The sequence below is a fragment of the Corvus moneduloides genome, chromosome 1 (assembly GCF_009650955.1).
Source record: "Corvus moneduloides isolate bCorMon1 chromosome 1, bCorMon1.pri, whole genome shotgun sequence".
NCBI lineage: Eukaryota > Metazoa > Chordata > Aves > Passeriformes > Corvidae > Corvus > Corvus moneduloides.
This window is the reverse complement of record NC_045476.1, coordinates 71,091,511-71,108,202: the sequence shown is the minus strand read 5'-3', so window position 1 is coordinate 71,108,202 and position 16,692 is coordinate 71,091,511. Positions and strand designations below refer to the sequence as shown.

Here is a 16,692-nt window from a genome sequence, read left to right as displayed (position 1 = left end):
TTGCTCAATGGGCCACTTCCTGTATCCCCCAAATAAGGCAGCAAAGACAATACCAGCCCATTACTTTTAGCTGCATCTCTAAAACATCACAGCACTGGAACACAGTGGGATCTTACATGCTGAACTAGAGGCATCTTAAAAATGGAGGAAGGGGAAAAGGTGTGGTCCCTTTGGGTCTGCATATAGAGGGCAACGGTCTGTACCCTGTGCTGGTCTTCAAGGCCCAGCAGGTTCCAATGAAATCAGAAAGGATAAGGAAATTTCTGATTTCCTCTTCTTTTTACCCATATGGTTTATTTGGCATAACCAGGCAATTCCCAGCCTTGATACAGCATGTCCAGCCCCTGCACAGGACAGAGCCTTGTAATGGGTTCTTTGGATAAGAAGGTATTTCTCCAGGCAGTCAGGCACAAAGAGCTGGAACAGAATGAAGTGCTTTGGCCGGATTATCTTTTATTCCCTCTGCTTTAAATTGAAAAGAGATGTTCTCAGAAAGGTCTGTCTTTCTCTCCATTACCCCAAAGAATAGCAGTTTTTAACCATTCCTACTGCAACAGCTGGGTTCACTCTATCTTGCTGGCTAGCTTTTTCTTCTTCAGAAAGAAGTTACAGGCAGCTGTATCCGGCATTGATATTTTACAGGAAAAAGGACTGTGTTGCGTGTTAACATTCAAAACAAACAGAAGAGCAATAACAAAATGACCAACCTTCTTGCAAAAACCTGAGGGACTCAAATAGTAGTTCAGTTGGAGTTCTGATAATGAAACCTCCTTTGTGTTAGAAATGCGTCTCTGGCTGTTCCCATGAAAACCAACCTAAATTTGGCTCACTTAAAGCCTCGAAAAAATTTCCATTGATATACATAAGAATTTGCCAGCCAAAATCTCTGGTGATTCTGTCAGTGTGGAGTGGGCGTGCTCATCCCTTCAAAGCAGTGTTCTTGCGGAGGTTCCTGAGCCCCTGTTCATGCCTGAGGTTAATACTTAATGTACTAGAGGTGAATAGAAACACCAGTCTGTTGTCTTCAGAGCAAGAGAGGTGACAATCTGTATCCTGTCTTTATGAATCCAGACTGTGTGTGCAAACCACTCAAATCAGTGTTAGTGGCAGTGTCACATTACAACACAAGCCCAGGAAATGGTATCCCTTTAAACAAAAAAACAAACAACAAACAACAACAACAAAAAAGGCAATAACTTTAAAAAAAAAAAAACCACAAAAAAAACCAAAAAAAATCCCCAACAACAAACCACACACAAACCCCCCTCCTATATGCTGACTGAACTATGCAGATGCTTTTTTTAGGGAGAGAGCTGCATGCTTCAGTCCAGGGCAGGGAGACCCTCTTGCATCCCTGGCAGCTGCCGCACAGAGACAACCTCTCTTGTGGACTGCTGGTACCTTCTCTCTGTTGGTGTTTTCTTTGTGGTCCTGGCATTCCTCTCTCTGTGCATCTAGTCACAGGGATATTATTTCCCAAAACTATCAGCATAAATTTTTCCTTGCAAATGTGAGATGGGGGGGACCATGCAGTATAACTGCGCCAAGTGACCATCCCCAGACTTCTCTTGTTCTCATCAGGTAGGAAGGGTAATTTAAATTCTTCAGATTTTTTTTTCAGTATTGAGGCTATTATGATGTATTACAGGGTAAAGGCTGCAGAAAACTGAAATCTTAAGAACAGAAGCTCAGTGAAAACCTCTATCCCCTTCAAGGGAATTCAACCCTAAGTGTGGACAGTACTAAAACCCAAAATTAAAAGTTTAAATGTTAAAAGCTAAGTATAAGAATTGGAGGGCAGTGAGTGGGCAGAAAAATGGGACTAGACTTGGGCCCCTCACTACGAGAAAGACACTGAGGTGCTGGAGAAGGGCTGGTAAAGGTTCTGGAACACAGGTCTCATGATGAGTACCTCAGGCAGCCTGGAGAAAAAGAGGCTATGGGGGGACCTTATTGCTCTCTAGAGCTGCCTGAAAGGTGGGTGTACCCAGGTGGGGATCAGCCTCTTCTCCCAAGTAACCAGTGGCAGGACTAGAGGAAATGGCCTCAAGTGGTGCCAATGGAGCTTTTAGATTGCATATTAGGACAAATTTCTTCATGGAAAGGGTTGTAAAGCATTGGAACAGGCTGCCAGGGAAGTGGCGCAGTCACCATCTTTGGAAGGATTTAAAAGATATGTAGATGTGGCACTTGGGGATGTGGTTTAGGGGTGGACTTGGCAGTGCTGGGTTAATGGTTGGACCCGATCTTAGAGGTCTTTTTCACCCTGAACAATTCTATGATTCTGTGATTTTTTAACACCCTCTCTCTTACTAGGAAGTTCCTAATGTAGCTCCTTTTTGTAACATAAGCAATTTTAATGGACACGGTAATGGTACCAAAGGGTCATTACTTATCAGGGTCTTTGCTCTTAATAAATATTAGTTAAAGGAAATGTCTCTTTCCATTGCAATTAAAAAAAAACCAAACCCTTGTAATATTTCTTTTAAATTATATTGTATCCTTTTTTTTGAGCTTTCTCTTCCCCAGTCTCTATCACACCTCCCCAGGAGTGGCTGATGGGTGAACTGCCAGCTATCTAGAGCAATGTAGAACAATTTGTTAAAAATTATAACTTTTATAACATAATAATCCATATTCCTGTTGAATCTTGTTGTTACTACTGTTCTTTACAGTAGATTAACAATTTCACTGAAAGAAAAGGAAATAATGTTAAAATAATAAGGACTACTTTTTCCCTTTGTTATGGTTCTCTGTGTCCATGAAAAATTTTGGCCATCTGTGTGGTTTTCTGATAACTTATTAAAGCATTTATTTCACTTCCCACCTTCCTTGTTTTTTTCTCTTTTTCTTGCTGAAATTACAGCTGAAGAGGTGGAAAGACTGGCTGCAATGCGTTCAGATTCTCTAGTACCTGGGACTCACACGCCTCCAATCAGAAGAAGAAGCAAATTTGCCACTCTTGGGAGACTTTTTAAGCCGTGGAAATGGAGGAAGAAGAAGAGTGAAAAATTTAAGCACACTTCAGCAGGTAACTGTTGCGTTGGGGCCGGTTTATTAATCTGGAACTTTTTGTTCATCAAGGCTGACCATTTGTAATACAGCCTCAGTTTATATCTATTTCAACAGTTGGAGCTTGGCTTGGAGAGATTCATCAGATTCTAAACGGAGATCTTCAACTTTGTTACCAATGTTTTCTTTAAAAAAACCCAAAGCAACACAGTGGGTGCACTACAACTAAAGCAGCAGCTCACCAAAGCTGTATTTTCAAGTTCTGCTACTAGAGCTAGAGCGTAACCCAGAAGAAATCTTTGAATATTGATTCAGCAGATTATGAATAAAGGAAAAAGCAGTATGAAAAGATAATACTAGTGGTCGATTTAGCCACATTTAAGTTCCTGTGAGTGCTAATAGAGGAGTGAGAAAAATACAGGATGAAGAAGTTGACATTGTGTTGAATAACTTGCATAACCAGAAATTATTCGTTCCATTGGGCAGGAATGATGTGTCACTTGTTTTTTGGAGAAAACCAAATCTCAGTTCCTGCCACACCCATCCTTCTGCCATTGCTTTCCCACACTCCTAGTTCAAAACCCTTTGTAATTATGGAAAACTGTAAAAAAGTGGGTTTATATTGTAAATTGGTCTGAGCAAGAATCCCAGATCCAGGCACTGATGCATGTGGTGAAAGCTTTGTGATCTATTTAGGTTTCTTTTCTTTGTTCTTTCATGATGGCAAGTAATTACTACAAGTGGTTCTGCAAGTCTTTAGCCTGGATTATCTGTGAGAAAACATGAAGTTTCTCTGGATTTCTTATTGTTCTCACTAGAACTAGAAAGAAAGCAGCAGGTATCTTGCTCCTTCAAGTGCCAGAAGAGGCTTGAGTTACCACCCAGTTGCTTTTCTGCCCTGTGTATTGCACAGTGGAAGCTTTTAGGCAGTACTTGGGTGTAACTGTGGCACCCCAAATCCTGTACTCCTGAAAATGGCCCACATTTGGGTGAGACATCTCATTTAACTAAGTGTGAATTCTTGAATGAGATTAAATGAAGAATAAGTGTTTCCAGGGTTTGTACCTGAATGAGTTCTTTACTGTGTGCTGTTTAAGCTGCTTTCTGATTCGTCAGCCAAAAACTAATGAACTGGAATAGATGGCTATATTACTCTGAGTGATGATCATATTTTTTGACTTGACAGCTGAGAAGCTATTGTCATGAAAAGTGACATGTTTCTGCAAAACAAAAGACTTGTCTTTCATGTTCTGCATCAGTCATAACCAGAGTGTAGTGTAGCAGGATTTCCATAAAAACCATGTAGCTCTTAGGGATATGTGCACACTGGGGGGACAACTACTTTGAATCTAGTTTCAGTGTGCTGGCTTAGTTGGTTACAACTAGGAGAATAACCATGGCTGTTGAGGAGGTACCATGGGTTGCCAAAGCCTGCCTACTGATGATTTTTGTGGTTTCTCCAGCTCCATGAGGTGAGACTGAGCTGCTTACTGCTGTGGTTAGACTGACTAGTTTGAAGCTGGATTGAATATGGCTCCATAGTCTGCTCTGGGCATTACAAGAAGTATTGCTTAGATTTGCCCCATTACAAAAATATTTGGAAAGTACACAATGATTAAAACCAGACTGAAAACATGTATTTTCTCTTCTCAGAGGAATAGGAAGTTTTACTAGACATGCCAGCATATCTTCTCCCCTAGTAAGAGGGAGTTCAGTGTCTGAAAAACTAATTTAAAAGCTGGGTCTCCAGGAACATTTGTCAGTCGCAGTACTGGATTTGATCTCAGTTGAATCCAAAACTTTTTTGTTTTGTTTTTTTTTTTTTTTTAATTTTCAATTCTAGTAAGTTAACAGTATCCTGCAGCTGCTCTGCAAAATTGGTACTCCTGTCAGCTCCCGCCGCTACTAAATGCAGCAAAATTGACAAGAATGTCAAATTTGCTGAGCACCCTGTGGAAGTCAGAGATAGAGATTTACTTCTGAACTGTGCAAGAGCTGGGACCTCACAGTTTCCATCATCCCCAGCCCTGGGGAACAGGAGTCCACCAGCATCCTACAAGACGCCCGAGCAATTAAGAAGCATTGGTTGAACCTTGGATGTGTAGTACAAAAGATTTGACACATGGAAAACTAGCATTTTTCTGCCAGCATTTCCATGACCTCTTGTCCAATACCTCTGATCTCACTGAGAAAATATATTTAATTTTTATAATAAATCAAAGGACAAGCTAGTGGGATGGCATAATGAGAGCCAGCATGAAACTTCATAATACAGGCTTATTTTCTTCTAGTGCACTGATAAATGGGACACTTGGAAAAAAACCCCATTCCCATTAGTGTCCTACAGGCATGCACCCAAGCTTTCCCACCTGCACAGAACATCAGTAATTATCAAAAAATAAATAGTAATATAAGTATTTTATTAGGCTCTTACTTGCTGCAACAATGGATTCAATTATTTTTAATGTCAAAAGTAGTAAGGGTCAAAACATATGGCCTAATCTGATGAAATTTCCTTTGAAATTAATGGGAGGTTCTTCCCTGGGAGAGGACAGGAAGAAAGAGTCACGCTGATATATAAGGTTGAAAGGTTGCCTTTTTCTTGGTATTTCCAAGTGCTAACATTTTGTATCCATATCTTTATCAGACGAAAAGCTCTGCTTATTTATTCAGATATGAATGTTTTAAAATACAATTCAGCAGTCAATGGGCAAAAAAACCTTTTAGGTAATAGGAGAAGTTATTTTCTGACACCTGGTAATTGCATAAGGTGAGACAGACCATAATTTGATTGATGGAGGACCTCAATGTTATGCTTATTATATATGAGTCCTCTTAGCACATCAATACTCAAATTGTGATATTTGAGCATATCAAGTCCCCCATCCTCCATCTTTGTTACTGGATTGTCACTGACAAGCAGAAGGTCAAAAGGATGTTTGTGTTTCATAGAGTTTATATGTTACATTGATTTTGGTATCTCTGTAGTGACTATGCAGAAGGGTCAAAAGTCTGACAGTGCCTTGGTGCTGACTTAGGACGAAGGTAAGAGTCTTGGGTTTTGGTGCAGACGTCTCATGCCTTTGCCTTGCAGCTGGCCTGTCTGTGAGATCATCATTAGGTATTTTGTAAAGCAGCCAGAGCATGTAGAAAAGATTACGGATAGGGTGATCTGTTTGCAGATGGGAAGCACCAGATGAGCCGTGGGGTTTGATCAGAGCAACCTCTTCCGCTGCAAGGTGGTGTGTTAAGGAGCTGTAAAGAATGTGCACTGTGAATGAAAGATGGGCTTTGGCTATGGACAGGCTCAATCTCAGAAAAACGGGGAGATTACACTATGTAAGGGACACCAGTGTACCACAGCCAGAACAGAAACAAGTTAATTCTCACAGTAGTTCTCCTCCTGGACAGAAGTGAAGTTCCTATCAGCACAAAGTGGTTTTCAGTGTCAGAATTGCAAATCATTTTATCCCAGAAGATCCTATTGAAAGTTCCTTGATGGGTGATGAAACTCCCACAGTACAACATAAACTCTCCTGACACTGAAGTTCTATATACAGGGAGTTAGACAAAGAAATCAAACTCTGCCACACTGCTATTCATGCTACAGTCAAAGGTATGCTGTATGTTTTTTAAACTTACTAAGATTTTTACAGAAAGTGTGGAAACCTTTATTTCCATGCAGGACCAAGGCCCCCTCAACAAAATGAGAAATATGATAAAGTTGGGAGAACAGGCAAATTTCTAAATGGCAAGACTGTATCTTTCGAGAGGATGGTTTCTTAGAGCTGACAAGGAGCAGCCTCACTTAGGCAGAAGAAGCCAGGAAGAAACAGAATTTTCTATTCCCAAGCACATTTCCTTGGCTGGATACAGCTGGGATGGCTCTAGAAGACTGGTCAAAGTTTTAAAAGCCACACTGAGCACTGTGGGAATCAGCAAAGCGGAGAGCAAGAGAGCAAGCTGACTGTCTCCTCTGCTAGACCTTTGTCTTTTTTTTTAATACCTTGATCTTCTGCTCACCTTGCTGTGAACTTGAAAAATGTTCCTGGGTATGTGGTTGTTCTATTGCAGTGCCATACACATGCTGAAATGTCATTTCCTGGAGATGTTTTGGAGAAGGAACTGCTTCTGAAATAAAGAAGCTTTAGGGGAAATAGATTCTGTGCTTACTTGAAATACTATTGAAGGTTTCTATCACCGCTTTCATCAAAAGCCAACTGTTTGCAACCTTTCAGAAAAAAAGTCTTTCAGCTGCTGGAGGAGTTTGAGTAGAAAAAAATGTCTTGTTTTGTCATTTCCATTTCTGGTGACCTTCATTTTAAAGAATTGGTGCGTATGTCTTTCCCCATCCTTGCTTCCTGAATTGCAGTGCTCAGGCAAAAGGGAGGAGGAAGCATGTAACTTGTACTTGAAGGACACTGGTTGGAATGAGGAAAGCAGGAAATGGTGAGAAATTAAAGGGTGTAAAGAAAGCTCAGCTGTAAGTAGGAGAGCAAAGGATTCAGCAATGTTTGGGTTAGGTACATTGGCACACTGTACAATGAGCAGAGAGTGTCAGAGGAAAGCTCCTCAGCAGCTCTGTTGCCAAGTAGATGGTAGTCTGAGACAACCACTAATACTAAAGAGAGAAAAGGAAATCTTTTCAACTCAGCCTTTCCTCCTAGATATGTTGAAACCTCCTTTTATTTGTGTCCCAGGCTCCCTTCCTAGAAATACTTACAATCCTCTTCCACAGGGCAGTGATCACATACCAGTCCTCTGGTGCCACAGTTCCCATCCCAAAACCCACGGGTGAGCTAGTGAGCCACGTCCTGTTCTGTGACCAGAGGAGGACACAACTGTGACTTTCCAGCCTCATGCTTGGGGTACCCTACTGAGAATAGGGAAGACCTGCTCCTGTTTCATTTAAGGCTTCATTGGCTCAGGTAACATTGTAGGGGTTGGTGTTCAAGAACCTGTCTCAAGGTGTAGGACTGGGGAGTTGGAAGGGATAAAGACTGGGGCTGAAGTAGACCAGAATATGAGAAGAGCCAAAAGGCAGACCACTGTGAGCCAAGCATCATCAGTTGGCTTGGGGAAAAAGGACATTCAGTGCATGTTTGTGGGTTGATCTGCTGCCTAAGGGCCTTAAGACTCTTTTAATAGTTATCTGTACAGAGAATGACAATCTTCTCTTGCTAGCAGTTCCTCTGTTAAATAGTAATAAATGAGGTCTGCACTCTGGATTTAAAGATTTAAGTGCAATGCTGTAGACAATGCCACAAAAGGGAGCATGTGGATTTTTTCAGTTTACTTTTTATGGAGAGTATAACACGCTCTTCCGTTTGCTTTCACTCAAGCCATTTAAAGATAGTAAGTGAGCCACAACAAAGTCAATTCATCCAACCTTTATCTGCCTCACTCCCAAAATCTGCTTTAAAACAGATATTAATTTTGTGCCCAAATCTTTTTTTTCCACTTGTTAAGCCTTGTTGCTTTGGTTTTTCCAACCAGAATTTTTTTTAAAAGATGCTATATAAAGAAATCATTTCTCAGTGTGTTTATGTAATTTAAGTCTCCCAGTCAGCAGAGGGGATTGCTTAAATTGGCAACACTTACAGGCAAGGATTTTTCACTGTTTCTGATGAATAACAAGAAGAAAACAAAATGTGGTAAAGCTGTTCAATTAAAGAAACTGTTATTCATAAACCATACCCAGATCATTTGATTCCTACTGGTGATTATTTCTAACTACAACAGGTAAATATTTTGAACCTTTCTTTCCAGAATATTCCAGTTGGGAGAAATTCAGTTATATGTTGCCAGTGCTTCTCTTAAACCTTCTGCTTTGCCAGTAATTGCCTCTTGAGTTTTTTCACATAAAACCCTTAGGCTATTAAACTGGTCATGTGATTTAGGTGAGACCTTTGCCTGGAGAAACAAAGGAGAAGCACAGCCTGCAGACATGCCTGCCCTCACCCCTGCCTCTACTTCTGCGGAGGTGGTCTACAGGGTGAGGGACTTTATGTGGTTTTCCCAAGTGCCAGTATTTGACATCTATCTGCAGAGGTTCTAATTTCATTGAAAAGAGTGGTTTTGTTTGGATCATTGTCTAATAAGGGTAACTGTTTTAAAGCACTTTATGGTCCCATTCTGTTCTTCTGAATTTATTTAATATCTGATTGGATCCCATATGAAAGGTATTAATATTTCAGTTAGAATTCCTCTTATACTTTCAGGCCAGACTGTTTCTAGGTTTAGGTATGGAGAACAGAAGTAATTATGTTTTTTTCTTCCCTGACGCTCATATTCTGATGACTTGGAAATACAGTTCTGAATTCTGAATCACTCAGAGAGTGAGCAGGCTGTCCCCTCCAGGATAGCTGGGTCTGAAGTCACCCTGAAGCCTGAAATACCCCAAAGTCCTCCCTGTTCTCTTCCATGACAAAGCCTGTAAATACTTCTGTGTAAAACCCCCAGTGACCCTTTTGAAGTGAAACAGCGAGCAGGTGATACAGCTGCTGGTCCCAGCCAGGTATTTTTGCTGTGCTGGAGCAGCTCATAGAGCATTAAGGCATTGCTGAAAATCACTGATCATTTCCAAGATTTTGGGAGAAGAGAGAAAAATGGCACTGTTGTAAAACTTAGTCCAAACTTGCAAAAAAAAGAGCTCTGGCTTTGTTAAAAACCAGCAGTACAACCACTTTTCAGAGTTAGAAAGGGCTGCTGTGTTCACTGTGTTGCGATTTTTTTGAGGGAAGCATAAAATCTCATTGTCTGGACAAAAGCAGCGTTTTGGAGGAACTTGGTCTGTTCCTGAATGCACATTGAATGCAGCAAATATTTTTACATGAAGGAAAATCCAAAAAATAAGCTTATTATATTTCAGTGTTTTCTAGATGAATCTTAGAAGAGTTATTATGCAAATTTACATTTCTGTTTGAAATTTGAACTAGATATTATTTTGTATAGTTAAAAATCTGAATTTCAAATATAAAATGGCCAGGTAGACAGGAAAACATTTGTATCTTGGATCTGTTGAAGTATTACACTGCTTGTGTTCAAGGACTGAATAAAAATTAAAATCCACACACAGTTTTATTTTTTGCATTGATCCAAAACTGCACACTTGATGTATTCTGAATTTTGGAAGTGAAAAAAAAATTCTAGGATTGCATACAACTTCTCTTGGTATGCACTGACATTTCCTTAATGTCTTTTGAGAAATTGGCCAGAAAAATGTACCAGAATTCATGCAAAACTGTAGACAACTTTTTAAAAATTTCATCTTTTGCCATTCTATAGAGGGAGAAAAACTATCTTGTATATCTGCTTACTGCTGTGGAACCAAGGATTCACGGAGATTTTTAAAGCCAGTGGTCATTTTCAGCCTCACAATTAAATAAACAGCCCAAAGAGAGTGGCAGGAGACACTTCATAGCAAGGGAAAGGGATGGGTGATATTTGCCTCTCTATTGCTGGTATTTTGAATTGTCAGCATTTTCAGATTTGTCATTTTAAAGAGATTAAAAGAATGGAAATGAACTCAGAAGTTGCAGATCTGATTTGTACAAGGAAGGCTGTACAAATAGACAACTGTGAAAGCAGTTGTCTATTTTTATACTTGAATTGCCGACTGGAAGCTCCTAGTTCAAAAATGGGGGAAACAATCACTCCCCTGGGAGCATGTATTCCACTACAGAGCAGTATCACTGTGTCTTCCTGAGATTTACTGCAGAATATTTCCAGGATTTAAGAAGAGGACTTTGCTTAGCTGGACTGAAAAATGAGTCTGGGGATTGTTCTAGCCCCGTGCCAGCTGTAATGGAATGTGTGAAACGAGGCCTCTAAATGTGTCCCTTCTTACAGGAAAGAGATGTTTAATGAGGCTGTTTGGTTTTTATGCTAATTACATTTCCAGCTGCTGTGTGAAGATTATATGAGGCCACCCAAACTCTAATGCTGTGACATAACTCTACAACAGTGCATTCATGTTAAAATAGTGTAATACAATTAATCCATTAGAAAAAGTACAAATTCCGATGAGCGCAAATAGATGCTGTTAAAGCATAAGCTTCTTCATGATACATGGATTAGAGAACAAGCTCCATTGGAAATATTTTAAGTGTTTTAGCAACAAATCAGCAATAATGGAATATCTAGCTGTGGGGAGAGAGAATATATTTGGAAGAAGCTCATTCTTGTGTAAAAAGTTGTTGTATGTCCTCAGCTTCTATTGCCATGGCTCATGAATGGAGGGTCTTCGTCAGAATGGGTCCTTACAGATTATTTTAGAATTATTTCATTTAACAACAAAATGTGTTGAAGCTGCTTTTTATTTTTAGATTGCATGTGAAGCATGGATAATAATTAGTATTTCTCAGACCGTTGGCTTTTGTTCTTTAGGTTTTCACTGCCTCTATAAAGGCACAGGAAAAAATCACAACATTTCACAGTGACACGAAGCCATGAGGAAATTTGTCTTCACAATGATGCTTTCGCTGAGAAGTGCTGTTGAGGAAGTTTTATTCCTAGAATACTGTTTTGCTCTCGCTCAATGTTTCCTGCAGGGGGGAAATGAAGCAGGAATCCCCAAGGCCAGCATGGCAGTACCTCAAGTGAGTCCTGCTGTGACATGTGACCCATGTTGTGATTGGGAAATGGGTTGGTATGGTCGTGTGAGCATGCAGCTCAGTGGGTCTAACCTGATGGGATATTTTAATCACGGTAGTTGCCCTTTATTTCCATGTCCATGAGCTGCATTAAAAAGGCACATACCGTTGGATATATAGGGTATTGGCAACAGAGATGAGAATTCCAGGTCCATGGGGACCTGACGCATGGGTGACAATCACTCAGACAAAACCGTAAGCTTCATGACCTCTTTCCAGAGATGCTGAAGCTCGTATGTTGAGGAAAAATAAATAGTTGCTAGAAAGAGAAACTGAATTGCCCTGTGTACAGGGGTTTAATAGGAAAACAGATTATGAATTGGAAATCAAAGATAGCTTGTTGAAGAACAGTTTCATAGAAATCTTGGTCTAAGTCTTGTTTATTCAAGGACTTGTTTATACATTGTAACTTGAATTATTTAAACCATAAATATGAAACAGATTAGTTATAACAACATAAACCCTTGGGCGGATGTTTATGCAGTTCATAAACTCATTCATTTTATTTTAATTCATCAAGGCAAATTTAGTTCTGAATTAAAGTGTCCACATAAGTGTTTAATGTGGTATTGGTGAACCTCCTTGAATTACCAATTCAGATTGCTTTTCCTGAGCACTGTGTAAGTAGATACAGGAGCTAATGGGCAGGAAAGAGTAGATGAGATAACCTGAGGTGCCACAAGAGATGGATTCTAGAGGCTCTGTTTGGTGAAAGCTGCACCTGGCTACTTGGGACTGCCTCGGGGACTGGCAAAGGAAGTCCAAGGTGATGATAAGAACACTTAATGAAGAGAGAAAGCTGTTGTGTTCTCTTCCAAATTCTGCTGCTGAGGCATCCCTGTAAGGACCCAGTCTGACGAAGGCCCTCGGTGACACTGTTGGGGCTGCACAGTGTCCAGCTGCAGACGTCCCTGGTGTCAGCTGCAGCTTGCAGGGAAAGCTGGCTCCTTCGCAAGGAGCGAGCCCCAAACAAACGTGGTGTAAAAACATCGGCGGAGGCAACGGACGAGAGGTTCCAGCTGCTTTATAGCAGGTGGAGAGTCCAGGAACAAAGACCAGGGATAAGGGAGAACACAGCCTTTTATAAGGGGGTGGAACAAAGGGAAACAACCAATGGGGATCGACTAAGGGGGAGGAGACAACAGAGGAATATCCAATAAGGATAACTTAAGGGAGGGAATTACATGAGTAGACCAATGGGGCATTGAAGAATGGAGAACTTTCCGGAACTAATACATAAGCAGCTAGGGGAAATACATAAACATGAACTTGTAGATAAAACTGGGTGGAGAATTCCTAAAGCAATAAAACGTGAACTAAGAACCAGTAGGAACATGGGAACTTGCCGTAACCACGGGGTGAGGATTAGACCTCAGTGTTCTGAAGGCCTGTCCAGCAATCCTCCTAATGCTCTGCTGCAGTGGCCACTGCCACGTGCACTGCAACACCTCCATTCATGAGTCCTGGCGAACAACACGTGTGGATATTGGACTGTTAAGTATTGCAGGACTTGACTGCAATTTGACCAGGTTTTTTATTTTTTTTTTGGTCAGTCTTTCCATATGTAAAGTTTCTTCAGATCTGCAGCTCACAAAGTCAAGTAATTCAGAGGGACTTTTGGATTACTGTAATAAAAAGGATTTCTAAAAGGTTGAAGGAAATCTTGGAAACCAAAAGCATGGGGGAACACTACTCATTCCTTTTAGAAGTTAAACTCACTTTTCAAAGAAACGTACAGATTTTTTTAATATTAACGATTTGCTTTATTGATACACTTTCAGATGAATGTTTCAGTTCCACAGTATGATGTCTGTACAAAGAAGTAGTTAAAAGTAAGACTTATTTTGGTTACTGTTTGTTTGTGGAGGCTGAAGACATAGGCTATCTGTTGTTAACTGCAACGGAATTGCTTATTACATACAGGATATGCCACACTGTTAGATAAAAGTAGTGGTAGAATAGATCCATGATGCTGAACATGACCCACAATTTCTTTTGTTCTTGCTGGAGTAGTAGCAGGTATATGTTTCAGGTATATGTTTCTAGGTTGAAAAATGGAGTATCTCAGTCTCTTATTTTGCAGATGAGTATGTGCATGTGCATTTTTGAAGGACAGACCTTAGTTCCTCTTTGAAAGGTTTTAATTTGGTAATTAACACTATTGGTCCTTTATATCCTCAGAGTTCTATTTACATCTCTCCAAGTTAATCTGGCAATCCCAAACAATTCTATTTATCAAAACAGGCAGTAAAAATCATTCTTTTGCTGTGGTGAATCATAACTTTTTAAACTTAACCAACAGCATTGTTTACCTATTCTAAAAGAAAAGTTATAGGGAATTTGAGTGCCACTAGCTACCAGTTGAATCTGAAAACACCAATGGCTCACCTCCCCCTGTTTTGCAGGAAGCTCTTGATCTCCATGTGCTCTTCATTAATTCTGTAGTTAAAAGTAGCATGGGGCTGACAGCTGAATGTGCACAGATAAGAAGTACTCTGAGGAAGGACCAAAGAATGCCCAGATATGCTTCTGCCTGAAGGCAATGACATATATTTGTGCTGAAAATGGTTGGCAATGAGTTTGATTTTCTTCCTGCTGAAGCTGATAAATTCTGCCTCTGTCTTCACTGAGCACAGGGTGTCTGGCAGGAACTGCTGAATACCAAAGCCTTCGGTCATACGGATTGGCCAAGAAGGCTTCTGCCAGCTGCACAATCTCCTTTCTGAGGTGCTGTTCCCAAAAGAAGACTGTTGGACTCAGTAGGTGATCAGCTCTTTGCAGTAATAAACAATATCTGCTGGCAGAATGTTTCCAGGGTGTGCACGTATATTTTTAAAAGCATCCTTTTGTAGTTAAGTTCTGCCTCAAGACACTTTGAAGCCCATGAATTTCTATCACTATCATCAAGAATCAATACTGCATTTACACTTCTGTACTGGCACTTACATTTTCAAAACTGTACATGAATCTAATAGCCTGTGTGCTTTATGGACCTGATCAAAAGCCCCATAAAATGATCATTTGGTTCTCTCTAGTTTTTGTGGGCATAGGATCAAGTCTGTATTAAGTAGTCATAGTAGCATTCCTCCCAGTTTCCTGTCTAATGAGAAAATATGCTACAGGTAGATTAAACATCAGTTCAAAAAAAGATGTAGTTGGCTTTGAGTGAAATACTCAGGTATCTGACACTTGGGCTACAGTTTGCATGTGCCTGAGTGGTAGCATTTTTTCTCACTGCCTAGTGGCCTCTTGTACATCATCTTGCTCCTCAAGCTGAAGGATTCTTTACAGTTGGGGGAAAAAAAACCTCAATAATTCCATGAGGAACAGAACTTTTGAAACACAATTTTGAATGGGTTTCTCCTTCCTGTATCTTTTGCTGTCTGATCACAAGCCTAGGAATGGCAATTTGGATCAAGTTTCCCTAGCCAGCCTTCCAGAACTTTAGAAACATTACAAATTTATGATCTTTTGTCCTGACCAATGTTTGCCAAAATTGGAAAGAGGTAGTAGAATTGCCAGTGAAGGCAGATAAAGACAAGAAAGCCACTGCTGTTGCTAAAAATATGCAGAAAGGAATGGGAGAAAACAAGACATTGGCTGGCTGCTATGGAAAAGGATACTTTGGCTCTTCTTGTTTTTTAATTTCTGGGCATAGGCAGCAATATGGGATACACATCATAACGTCACCCCAAGACATTAGGGCAATGAGTTTAGAAGAGTGGCAGCACACATCGCATCCTCTTATAACCTCAGTATTAACTCCAGAATATCTGCAACATTTCTCATCAACTGTCCTTCTGTAAGAAGATAAGCATCGGAATAAGAAGCTTCTGAGAAACTGTTTATGGAAATAATTTGGGATTCTATGATCAGTGGAGAATCCTTGTGTGTCCTCATGCTTCCATTTGCTTTGAAAAGAGCCAGGGTGTGAAGGGCACTCTGCAGGTGTTTACAGGGTTTGGATCAGAACCCTGAGAGCGATCTGGAGGTTCCTCTGCAGGCAGGCAAATGCAGAACTGTCGTGGGAAGATTATTACAGAAAATCTATGTGTATTGGTTTATAAATTAAAAGAATTAAATCAGCGACAGCTACTCTTAATTAGTGATGGATCTGAACTGACCATATAGTCAGTCAGGCATCCACTGTTGGTCTCCATAACACAGAACTCTCTCATCCTGGCAGCAGCAATGCAGGAGCTCTGGCACACGTACTCGTCCCTGCTAGTAACCAAGTCCACGCACTATCTTTTATTTATATGTGATGTTTACGCCCCAGAAAGCTTCCGGTTTGGAATGGCTGCCTCTAAATATTGATGTTGATTTTTTGCATCAGAATCTGCAAAGGCATTGTGCTGAAATGAGAGGCCAGTGACGCTGTGGTATTTCTGGCATTAATGTGCAGACAGCATTCCTGCAGGCTAAAATGCACCGCAAGAAGCTGACAAAACCAATCAAAATCCCCCCATTTGTTAGTCTAGCAGATTAGTCCATTTCCTGATTTCACTGCAAGGGTTGTGAGACTAGCTTAACTCAGCTGCCCTCGTTTGAGTGACTGCACTTAGATCAAGCCAAGCCTCAGCTGTGTCATTCATAATGTCACACCTTCTGAATGCAGGCAGCTGAGGCTTAAATTAGTGCCACTGAATTAACAAAATTAATGCTAATTCACATTTTGGTCAGGGCATTATTTTTAATATTCTTCCATCTGCTGTGAAGGAGTTAGCTGAGCTGCTCTTGTAGAAGTTCTTGAGCCAGCCACTGCTACCCATCAGTCAGGAGCCATTAACAGCATCCCATGTGCTGACACCTGAGCACTGGTTTCCAGAGGCCTGGAGCCCCTGTTGCCAGTGAAGACATAACTGTTTCACCATTTATTTGTCTTCTAGCATTGGTTCATTTATTGAATTGAACTGGCTGTGAGCTCTTCAGCATAGTCATGACATTTTTCTCCTAGTGTCCTCATCATCAAAATGACCACCGAAAGAAAGAACTTGTATTTGACCAGATCTTCAGAATTTATCTG

At 40.5% G+C, this 16,692-nt stretch overlaps 1 protein-coding gene across 8 annotated transcripts in view; it reads left to right on the top strand.

Annotated features, from left to right (window-relative positions):
• The window catches only part of PHACTR1 (phosphatase and actin regulator 1), a 308,524-nt gene that overhangs the window by 181,633 nt on the left and 110,199 nt on the right, over positions 1–16,692 (top strand). For all 8 annotated transcript variants that reach the window (XM_032115284.1, XM_032115226.1, XM_032115244.1 and 5 more), the window contains one exon: positions 2,867–3,031. In XM_032115284.1, the coding sequence (XP_031971175.1) occupies positions 2,867–3,031 (165 nt within the window). The remainder of the gene's footprint in view (positions 1–2,866; positions 3,032–16,692) is intronic.